This window comes from Polypterus senegalus, chromosome 5 (assembly GCF_016835505.1).
Source record: "Polypterus senegalus isolate Bchr_013 chromosome 5, ASM1683550v1, whole genome shotgun sequence".
Lineage (NCBI taxonomy): Eukaryota > Metazoa > Chordata > Cladistia > Polypteriformes > Polypteridae > Polypterus > Polypterus senegalus.
In genome coordinates, this window is record NC_053158.1 from 168,657,026 (window position 1) to 168,669,290 (window position 12,265).

At 33.6% G+C, this 12,265-nt stretch overlaps 1 protein-coding gene across 2 annotated transcripts in view; it reads left to right on the forward strand.

Annotated features, from left to right (window-relative positions):
• Window positions 1-12,265, forward strand: part of ptprn2 (protein tyrosine phosphatase receptor type N2) — a 1,088,657-nt gene that overhangs the window by 996,215 nt on the left and 80,177 nt on the right. For both annotated transcript variants that reach the window (XM_039753609.1, XM_039753610.1), the window contains exon 13: window positions 11,446-11,658. In XM_039753609.1, coding sequence (XP_039609543.1) covers window positions 11,446-11,658 — 213 coding nt within the window. The remainder of the gene's footprint in view (window positions 1-11,445; window positions 11,659-12,265) is intronic.

The window sequence follows — 12,265 nt, forward strand, 5'->3', positions numbered from 1 at the left end:
CTGTTTATCTATGTGTATATATACTGTATATATATATATAAATATACATAGAATATGTATATACTGTGTGTATATGTATAGATAGATAGTTACAAAATGCCTAATAAAATCTATTATTTTGAAAACATGATTTCCTCAGAGTTGTGCACTCCTGATATTGCTGTAGGTCTGTTTTGTCCCAGGGGATAACATTAAGCTGCTAAATATGTATGGTGATCCTTTCAAACATGACCTGGCAGAATAACTGGAGAACTTAACTTGCCAGTTATACTTGTAAAAGCCTTAGAGATTTATTGCCCTCTCAACAAATATTTAAAACATTTAAAAGCTTTTCTTTTGTAATTTACAGCATCCACAGTTCCATGCTGTAAATTAATTTTTTTTATTTATTTTGTTAAGAATCCTTTATTGAAGATATCAAAAATAAAACTGTGATAAAACTCTGAATTAATGATTTTTATTTCACCTGCATGTACAATATAAAGCTGATTTCTAAATGCAAAAGTTTTCTCCCAGCTGGCTACCCTCATTCCTGTGAAAGTGGGAAATATTTAATGCAGCGAAACTGGCAGCTTGCTTACAATTACATCTCCAGCCCAGTGCTGTGCCGGGTTCCCTTCACACAACAGATTTTCATACATTTATCAAATTGTCCCCCCAGCTTTATTCAAGAAAGGAAATGTTTGTCCATTTTTCTTCACAAGTCTGTGCATGCATTTTTGGAATTTAATTAATGAAATAATGTAGAACATTTTTATTTATGCTTAAAATGTAATTCCCTTTTGAAAAAAGAGACAGCCATTGATAAGGATTATAGACTAAATTTGCTTTTATAAGTGCAGGCTTAGCTGGAGTGAGTAACATATAGACTACCGTAATTGGCCAATTAAAATAATTATACAGGATTTGGCTTAGGCTAGCCAGTTAATCTGACGTTACATTAAACTGAAATACTTCAAAATTATTGTACTAAGTCATGTAAAAAAGAATTGTTGTGAAAATTCAAAAGAAGCATTTGTATATATTTTAGATGATTAGCTACTGTAGACCGATAATTTCAGTTGCTTAAAATAATCCAATTGAAGTGTGGGTGTGTGAGTTGGCACTGTGATCAACTGAAGCCCTATCCAGGGCTCTTTCCAGCCTTGTGCCCAGTATTACTGGGATAGGGCCTAAACATTGCAACAGTGAATTTAATAAAGCAGGTTTGAAAATATCACTAGTTAATATATTGCAAGTAAAGCAGAGATCATGTCGGTTGATACATTAAGAATGGCTGGGCAGTCCCAGCAATACAATTATTATATTATAAGGAAGAACCATGGCTTTTTAGCTATTGAACCTACCTAAAGTGTAATGCAGGGAGAGTTTGCACAGTGAGGGCTCAGCAATTAAGAATCTGTGTTTCAAAATGTCTTAGTATTTATCAGTAGCGAATTACCTCTTACAAAGTTTTAATTCAAGACTTCAGTGATCCCTGTTCAGTTCTCAATCCATACCCATGCAGGTTTTCTGTGGGTGTCCCTCCAGATATAAAAGTTGTTAATAAATTGGTCTGCTATCAGCAAGTGTTGGTGTGCATGTATTTGACCTATGAGGGACTGGCTTCCCACCCAGGAATGACTGCTGCCTTTCACCCAACACTGCTTCACATACTATAGTAAGAGGGATAAAAAAATTAATAGATACATGAACAAAGAAATAAAGGGCACTATTAGGGCAGACAACAGAGGAAGAATCTCATAAAGGGAAAGCAGTTCCACTGCTAAACGAATGAAAGAAGTGCCAATCTACACTCCAGAATGTTCCAAAAGGAAATTCTCCAGCAAAACCACAATGATTAAAGTTTTAAGTGAAGTGAGATGATGCCAGAATTATTTTCATAGAATTATTTAGCAGCATCAGCCTAGATGCAACAGGGCAATCTGAAAGCTGTCATTGGGACTTGCTGTTCTGAGAGGAATTGTGGGCTTAGGAATCTAGGACTTCCATAGTCTGCCAGAAGCAACTGTTACCTAGTGGTTTTGGAATTCCGCAGGAATATTCATGATCCCTCAAAGCTAATGAAGGGATAGATCAGGAAAACCACAGTATTGGTTTCAAAGGCAACTCAAAGCAAACTACATTTTCAGTTGAAGATGGAGAAGGTGTATACATGCTCAGATTTACATCAGGTAGGAGTCGAGAGATTTCAAAGAGGGTAAAGGTAAAAAGGAATAAGTGGTGAGATGCAGTTCTTTAGCAAACTGAGTGAGACAAGTGATCTAACCACCCCAGCGATTACACAATGTCATCTAATCTGTGATAGTGAGGTCACTGGAATACTTAAGGCTTTTTTGTGTCTTTTGTATTCATTTTCATACTTTACAGTCTCATTTAGATCATTACTTCCTTTATTTGTGTTTAGTAAAGCCACTCATTCTAATATGTTTTAATGTCTTAGAGGTTGCACATAGAGTTACCATTAACATATTTTAGAGTGCTATGATGATGTAGTGGTACACCTGTTGTCTGTGTGATCCAGCATCCATGGTTCAAATTATGCAAGTGATTACTATCAGTGTGCACATTCTGTGTGAGCTTTTCTCCAGTTTTATTACCCATGCATATCATATGCTAAGGTCATTGACCCTGTGTGAGTGTTAGTGTGGGTGTGTGCATAAATTGGCCGTTTGATAGACTGGCACCCCATTCAGTGTTGGTACCTGCCTTATATTCAGTGCTGAAAGGATAGACTCTGCCCTCCACACAAGCCTAAACTGGATTAACCATGTTTGGGAATGGTGTGCTACAATATACATATTTATACTCTACATAGCTACTCTCTGATGTTTCTCAAAACTGTGAAAGAATTAGTAAGGAAACTAAGTATGAATGTATGTATTTATGGCTGAGCTGACGGTTAATATGTTTCTAAATGCATAAAGTCCCCATACTCTGGACTTTGTTATGTTAAAAAATTGTATTTCTCTGAAATTGTGACAATGGTTAGTGTCAGCTTTCTACTTGTAAACTGAAAATTGTGAGAAACTCCATCCCATGCCAAGAATTGATTTTTAAATAGCTTAACATACTGTAGCCATATATTACATTAGTTAGATACATTAAAATTAAGTACACAACACCATAATAAAAATAATGGTGAGTAAAATGCCACTTTCAATAAAGTGAAGCTCTCATTACTTTACCTCATTTAGTAAACAATGAAATAAAATGTGCTAACATTAGAAGAAGAACATTATGTTTACTGTGATTAAATTATTCAATAGACTATAATTGAAATGTTTTGATGAAAATGATGCTAAGAAAATGATACACTAAAACACAATATGACAAACTAAGGTAATGAGTATACTGTATAAGAACAACAGTAAATAAACTACGAAAATCTGATATGTTAAAAGTGTTGATAAATGAAAAGTTAACTTTCCAAATATTCACAAATTTAATCAAGCGATATATAAAAGCTATAAATAAAGTTTTATTTGCATTTCAAATGGCTAATCTGCATCAAAAAATTAAAGAGAAAATTAAGCAACACGTTTAGTTGTAAAGCAATGCACTTTGAATGCACAAATCAAGATTATTAAGTGTGCAATTTAATAATATCTAATTATTATAATGCAAATTCTTTTTACATTCAGATATGAAAGTTATTACAAAGTTTTTGTCTGGAAGGGCAATGTTAAAATAAATCAGTTTATGTAACGCACAAAAGAAAATTGTTTGCACTTGTGTAAACTCTTGTCTTCATCACTGCAGATTACACTTAACGTGCTATTCGTTTTTACTTGAAGGATTACAACCAAAATAGTGACTTTTATTTAAGAAAAGGGGATGTGAGGCTTCTTGTGTGTGCTGGTGTATGCCAGTAATTTGGCGGCTGAGAGAAGGCCATGCAGCGGCCAGGGTTGCAGGGCAGGGCCTCTTCGGCCTGCACCTTGCTGAGGAGCTTATTCTGCTAGTCAATGTGCAGCCTGCTGCTGTGTGAAAGGACTTGTTTTGTCTCTGGTCGCTGCTGCCATCTCCAGCTGTCACATACAGAGACAATAGAGGAACACAGGAGGAGGGGGATTGAATGGAAAGATAAACTGAAGAGCCCTCCCAAGATTTGTCATCTGCATTTGACAGGATCTCCTTCTCCCCCCCACCACCCACCCCACCACCATTCTTGCTTTGGTTAATCCTCATTCCCTGTTTGCAGCAGCTGTTACCTTCCGTAAGGTCATTGTATTTTTCAAACTACTAATTAATATTATTTACTTAGTCCTGGCACCTTTACAGTATTTGAGAAATGTTATATTAAATTCACCATACATTCTTTAACATCTGGAAAACCAAGCCTACCTAATCATGACTGTCAGATACACATCATGTTTTCTCAAATCGTAACAGATAACATTCTGTGTATAATGAAGGTTAAAGGTTCTGATTCAGATAAAACAAATAATTTGCAAAATCTCCTTTTACCCAAATCTCCATAATGTGAATACAAAATACCTGCTGCAATTGGCAGTGATATACAGAAGCTGTGAAGAATACATTATTTCTGACAAGAAAATCCACAGTTTTTACAGCACCCGTTATCCCGAAATTCTTTCTTCCTTTTTTCTGTTTAACCGTTCCCCTCGCCTTGCCTTGCTTTAGTTCTCATTCTTTTATAACCAAGCTCATAGTATGCACAGTAGCGAAGGAAAAAAAAATAGCAATTCACAAAAAAAAAGAAACCCCAAGCAGCTTTACAAATGAGTGACAAAACCAATGTCCATTCACATTCCCACTTCACCAACGGTTTATTAAGAACCGGGCCTCCTTGTCCAATTGCTGTCAGCAACATGTGGAGGCATCGCTATAGCAACCAGTGGATGTGACATGTGGTACAGACAGAGACTGCCAGACTGCCTGAATATAAGGAGGAGCTCAGACCTGCACTTCGCGCTCACAAAAAAAAAAACCTACTCTTCTTTTCACTTTCACATGATCGCTGGAGGGACTAGGCAGCCCCGCTGCACAGCTCTGTTAGAGGTTAAAACCTGCTGGGCATTTTTTTCCTCCTCTTTTTCTTTTCTGGGCAAAGCATGGCAAGGCAGTGCTGCTTTTGTTCCTTCTGAAATGGATGGGGAGGCTGCTAACTTTTAAGATACAGACCAGGATTCCAAGCAGGTTGGGTCCCTTCTGCTGCTGTTTCTGCCAGCCCCGACGTTGTAAATAGAACAGCTTTCTCATTGGAATTGTGTGGAGATGGAAAAGATACTTCCCAAAAGGAAAATGATGCCTTTCATGGTGGAACTGGGTAAATATGAGGAGTCTTACTTGCTGCATCCTTTCGTGTCTCTTTTACTTTGCATATTTGGGATGCTAACAGTTTCCTTGATTATGGAATCACATCTGAAGTAGTTTTTTTTTTTTTGCTATAACTGACTTTTTCCAAAGATTAATATGTGTAAAATGTTTTTGAATAGTTTGTTGACTGTAAACTGATTTTAGTATGTAAGTGAAACTGAGTTCATCCTCCTTATTAGGTTTCTTCTGTGGTAATGTAGTAACTAGTAGTTTCATTTATTTGTTGATTTTTTTGGTTCATCCTAGCCTGCTGGTAAATTAAAGTGACAAATGTGAGCTTAGATATAAAGACCAAGGTTAAAGAGTTTAGTGTGTTAAATTTAAAGTATTGTTGCAAGTTTATGGAGCTATTTTTTTATTGTTTTGATATTAAATTATCTGTAGAGTCAATGCAATAATATGTTAATATTAGTAGTATTTGTACATTTCAGTCATAGTGTAGCAATACATTAAATTATATGGTAGTTATCATATGAATCATTTCATTATTACTACAGCCTCTATTAACATTCCTTCATTGTATCTCTATTATAATAATAATGAATGGACAACTATGACATAATTATTGATATATTGGTCTTCCTATTTTTTGTTATATAAGCATTACTTTAAAGTACCGATAGACAAATAATTTTACTCCTGTGGCTCTTACATACTGTCTCCATATTGTAAGAAATACACCATTTAAAATATTATTATAGTGCAAAAATCCTAATCGTCATGTGGCTCTCTAAAGCTGCCTTGCCCACTTTCCTAGTTGTGCTTGTTCATTTAAATAAATGCCAAAGGAGTTTTCTTTGGATATGGTATTGGTGATCAATAATTTGTATTGTCCAGTGGCTGCTGTCTTAGCATGTGTACAATCATCATGACCGCTGACTTTAAATGAATTGATAATGTAGTTGTATTGATGAGCGAAAAAACTGTCTGCTTTGGCTAGTGTGACATACTGTATATAGGAGCCTCGGGTATACAGTAGTCTGGATTCACAGCATTCTTCAATATCTTTATTATTTAAACATATTCAAAATATTGATTGAATTAATATTAAATACTTATGTGATTTTAATGTTACTGACATTTCTAAAACTTTCCATCAGAAAAATATTACATTTTTCATCTCCCTAAAACTGTTGTGTACTGACTTTAGTCACATTTGTAACACGGTAGAGCCTGGGTGCACAATGATCACAAAATAAAATCTATGAAATAATTCTGAAACATATCAAGTGTATTTTCTGCAAATTATGTTCTTTGATCAATATGCATCACAAAATTGGCAGTAATGTTTACCCATATATAATTGAAATGCATTGTGTTAAGCATAACTAAATATTGGAAATGCTTGTTTAAATGGTTTCATTAAATATTTCTCTTGATGTGAAATACTTGATCTCTTCATTCTTAGTATCTGAATGGCACCTTTACATAAAAATATGAATAGGCTTATTAACAGTGAAAATAATAAAAGAAATTATACTTATTGCAAATGTAATATTTAAAAATCAATAATAGAATTCTACTATTAAAATAATATGACATTTTTTTTATTAATTTTGTGTGATGACCAGTAAATTAATGAGTCATTACAACCAACCAGACAAATACTTAGTTTGTAAGTAAATTGTTTAATGATTAAAGCAATTTAAATAAATTAAATATTCTAGAAGTGTTAGGTTGCCTGAATTATTGTTCTTAGATATTTAAATGTTATTAAGTTTAATCTAGTAGTACAATAATGACCAAATCTGTCATCTCCTTTTACAGAGTAATCTTTTTCCAGATTAGATTTTTACAATTTGCTGAATACAAATAATGAAGTTCAATTTGTTTTTGCAATTATCTACTTTAAATATTAAATTCTACCACTATGTGTGCCATGAGGTTCTACTATACGACACGATACAATGATAAATGTATCCAACTTAAACAAACTTTCTTAATTAAAGGAAGACAATGCTTTTGGTTTTAAAAGAAGAAAAAGCCAAACATCTGCATACAGTATGTGGCTGAATTTTTAAGGAAAGGAATAATGTTACTTTTTGAAAGGCTTTGTTATGCCAAAGATTTTGGAATGATCATTGTGTCTTCGTAAGTGAATAGGTCGAAGCCTCTTGCTGTGACCTTTTTAAGTGATTTGAATAAGCCAGAGCCCCAGAAATCCATCTGCCCTTTGTCTTTTGTGTATTTCACTAATCCTTCATACTGCTATGGCAAAGGAATAAATGACTTTCAGTTACACTGGCTTGGCAGATTTCAGATGTTTAAAAAATAATTAATAAATAAAACCATTAAGCCTGACCTTTTCTCAGGTGATATATTAACGTAATATGGTCCATAGAGTAATGTTGTAGAAACTTCTTTACTCTCAAGGATGACAGTGTTTTGTGATAGGTGACAAAATCATAAGTGAAAAGTGCCCAAAAAAGAACTTGATTAAGACCGCAAAGTCAGATATGCAGTTAATGCAGAGGTAAAAAAATTCCAGTTAATTCTTTAAAGCAGTTGTTCCTGCCTGTCTTATCATTCCATGCGTACCTCATTAGGAGATAAATTAAAATGCCTTCACGTTTCAAAATCTAGATGCTTCTGAAATAGAAGGGATATTTTTTGTGTTTCATATTCTCACCTAAACTCATTCAGTCAGACAGTTTTGATCTCCTTTTGACACAGATTGATAATATAGCCAGGACAAAAATAGTATAATCATACAGCAATCGAAATATGAAATACTGCTGCACATCTGGTTACTCATTTTAGCATGTCTGCTCTGTAAGTGCAAGTGTGTACTCTCTTTCTATATAGCACTGCAAAAGCATACTATTTTATTCTGATACTAATGTGAAACATTAAGAAATAAGATATACATATATATATATATATATATATACATATATATGTATATATATAATATATTAATAGTATTATTATTTAATAATCCTTCACGGTGAAATGGTATAAAACTTTAAAAATAATAAGTGGCAGAGCTCAGGAAAATTCACTAAAGAACTTTTATGTCTGGGTGGAGTGTCAGCTTGGTTTTGGCTTCATGAGTTCAAAATTTGCAAGTACAATTTCATCTGGACAGATGAACAATAGCTTTCTTTTACATAAAGAGAGTTTTCTCCATTTGTTCAAATGACAATACCTCTCTGTCTGAATGAAAAGCTTCTCGAAGGGATTTAGTAATATAGTGTGTTCATGAATGAATGTTTGCCCGAATCAACGCGTTTACCAGAATTTAAGAATAAAAAAAAATATGAATGTATGTTAAAACTAGTACTTCTAACAATCAATTTAAAAAAAACACACACACACAAGTGAAGTTGGATTGTATAAATATGAAAAATTACAGTAATATTAAATAAAAATTATTTTAAATCTGTTATATGAAATTAAAATGATGAAAAAGGTAAAACAATTTCCAGGACATTTCTAGATTATATATATTTAAAACGGAGCACTAGAAAGAAGTATCATATTTACCATGCAAGTTTACATTTGAAGAGAGACAAATATATTATTGTTTATTTTTTAATATTGGAAGCTAGAGACAAAATTTTTCTTATATATTTTCAAATTGTAAGCTGAAAATCTGTGCAAAATCACGTCTGTGATATATTTGTAATTTCAGAAACATGCCTTAGATTGAATGGTCTCTATTCAGGGAATGTAGTGAAAAAGTAACTGACATATTTTGTGAAAAATACTGTATATATTTTTAATAATATGATAAAAATCAAATACATTTTTTAGATAATCTGTTTCACTGCAGCATTTTTTCCAGTTGTATTTAAATGTATGTTCAACAAATATTGAAATAATTAAATCTGTGGCAGTTTAGCTGCATACACTTCCTTCCTCCAAACTCACCAAAATAAAGTAATTCTCTGTTAAAGGAATAAAAGTATAATGAACATTATTTGAAACATTTTATATTCATCAGCTAGTGCAATTAAGTAACTTGGCAGCCAGAATTAAAGGAAAAAAACGGCTAACCTGGAAATACCCCAAAATATAGCAGAAATTCACAGAGAAAGGAAGAAAGGGCTATATAATGTACACACACATACATACAAATATATGTGTATGCATGTGTGTGTGCTTACACAATATATATTTAAACATATTGAATATATATGAGTATATATTTAAGGAAATATTATTTATTTATCTGTATAGTAATGCCTTGTTATACATTAAGCTATTACCATAGTGTCTAAGGTCTCAATTTGGTGTCATATACAATATAATACATATAATAATTGTAGGTTAACAAAAAAGAATGAAAGATTATCATTTAACTCATTACAGTGTGAGGAAATGATTTCCATAAATCCCCTATTGCCCAGTTCATATTAAACAAAAAGCAAATCATAATAGTTACAATAAAACATTATTAAGAAGCTTCTTGAATACTTTAAAACAAATATAATTTTAGCAGTGTAAATAACGGGGTTTATATAATAGCACATATTTAAGTACTTAAATATGTTTCACATTTGTTAAATATAATCATTGACCTTTGGCTTTTAGAAGGCTACAGTGTACTAAATTAATATAGGTTTTACCTGTATACAGCCCTTTAAGAGCTTTGTGGATTTCTGAGATGTGCATTATTTTTCTTTCAGTAGACTTTAAACAATTATTGCATATTTCCATTATTATTACATTCAATTTTCATTTAAACATACAACAAAATGATAAATTCTATATGATGTGTGTGTGTATACTGTATAGATAGATAGATAATTTTTTTTCACGAAAATAAAATGTTTCTTTTAAGGTTCCATTCAATTATAGTGCATCTTTTTTTTTCTTTCATAGGGGTTCTCAATGCATCTGTCCTCCCCTACTCCCCCACCCCGCAAAGTCTTTTCTTATTTTATCCAGGCACATAAAGCACAGGGCCGATCTACACCTTAGACACTGGATATTCAACCACACATGCATTGAACATCAATTTGGTACAGCTAAGCTCCCTCTGCAAGTCCACCTCCTGGGACTTCAACAGCCTCAGACAATCCACTGCTAAACATAACCAAGCAGAAGGATCCCGAAACCTCATTCAAGCCATATTTCCATTAACTCGGGGCCTAGGCAATAGCTAATCCAGTGGACTGAAGGCAAGGAGGCTAATTAGGGACAAGCTTTTACAGTCAAGACTAGCGATAATTGCTTGGTGGCCTTTATGATGCCAAGATAAAATGGACCTATACTTTCCAAGAGGAGCCTATGTTTGCTGTGTAAGACATGGCAGAAAATAGGAGTTGGCCATCTGAATGCAAAGCATAAAATTACTTTAAGAATAGGGGATACTTGAATAGACCATCCAGCTTTTCATGAGAGAGGAGGTTAAAAAAAAATCCATTTCTGTAACCTAGTGAAAATAGGGTGGTAGAATGGGTAGTTTGCTAATTGTTCCCATCTTGTAGCAACTGGGACAGAAGCTGGGCGTGCTATTCAATTTAATTTCTCTGGTAATTGTGGAACAGGACTGTTGGCCAAATACGTCTTTCTGCAATTTGCGGGCCCAGTCTTTTCATTTTCATGTTGTGTTCTTAATTGTTACTAATATGCCTTTATAATGAACCTAATGAGGGGGGAAATATTGCCCAACTGTTTTGCACATGGAAACTGTATGAAAATGAGATCGACCAGGATCTGCTTGACCACCTTTTTTTGTTTTTGCTCTTGTAAAATGGTACAATTATTTTTGTTAGTAATTTGCCATTTACTTGGTCTCTTTTTCTAAACTAATACAAATAATAATTTTCAGTGTTTCTATTAAGGGAAGGGTTTTCTATTTTTAGTTGAAGGACTATGACTCTAGCAATATGATGTATAGCGTGTAAATCTGGCATGTTGGCAAAAGGATTATTTTCTTTTGAAAGCTAAATATTGCTGTATGAATCTAGCAGAATCTTATCAAGAGCCTGATTTGTTATCTAAATGTATTATCCAAGCAAATCTTCTCAAAATCTCAATTAATAAAAAGTAATAGGGAAAGGAGAAAGTCGACACATTATAGACATGGAATTTTCTATCATAAAACTGCATGAATTTTCACATAATTTATTTGTGTTCATTTTTTTTTTCCAGAAAAGCCACCTGAAACTCTTGCCCCTCAGATCAGAGGCCGAAGATTCAACCAAGTTTCTGATCCTCACAGTGATCTCTATTATCTGTATTATTGGGGTACTACTTGCTTCTACAGTGGTGTATTGCATTCGCCATCGCTCTCATCACCGCCTGAAAGAGAAGCTGACAGGAGTGACAGGTGACGTCAGCAGTGATGTGCCAACAACCTACCAGGTGAGCAGTGATCTCAGGCTTAAGAGAAAAGCGTCAGAACGTTTACTTATGCTCTTCTTCGATCCAGATCTGTCTTAATTGCATGATAGGATAAAGATCATGTACTTTGTGAATGTGCATTAGGCATTTGGGTGAATAGATGATCTGAAGGCTGTATTTTCTATCCACTAATCTATTTTTTATACTGCTCTGTATATGTCATGGTAATTGGAACCAATGCCTATACTGTTGACGTCAAATTGAAGTTGTACCTCGTCCTGAACTTAATGTTAATCTTTTGCATAACCAGGACTGAGAAGGACATAAGAGAATTGTATCATCTTAAGTTTTTCATTTTTTTTTTTGTTTCTGAAAGCAACAGCATATCCATGTACAATATTCCACAGACGTGCATTTCTCCAACTATCAAGGTCAAACACCCTTTAGTATTCAGTTTGTTGTCTTACAATTTTCATTGCAATTTTTTGTGTTAAGCAAAGAAAGCTTTAGATTATAATGAAACCTCATCTGCTAATTTTTATAAAATGATTCAGTTAAATTGAATACGGTATTTATTAGATGATATCTTTGAACATGAGCTGCTTTTGACATGTGTTGACATTTCACA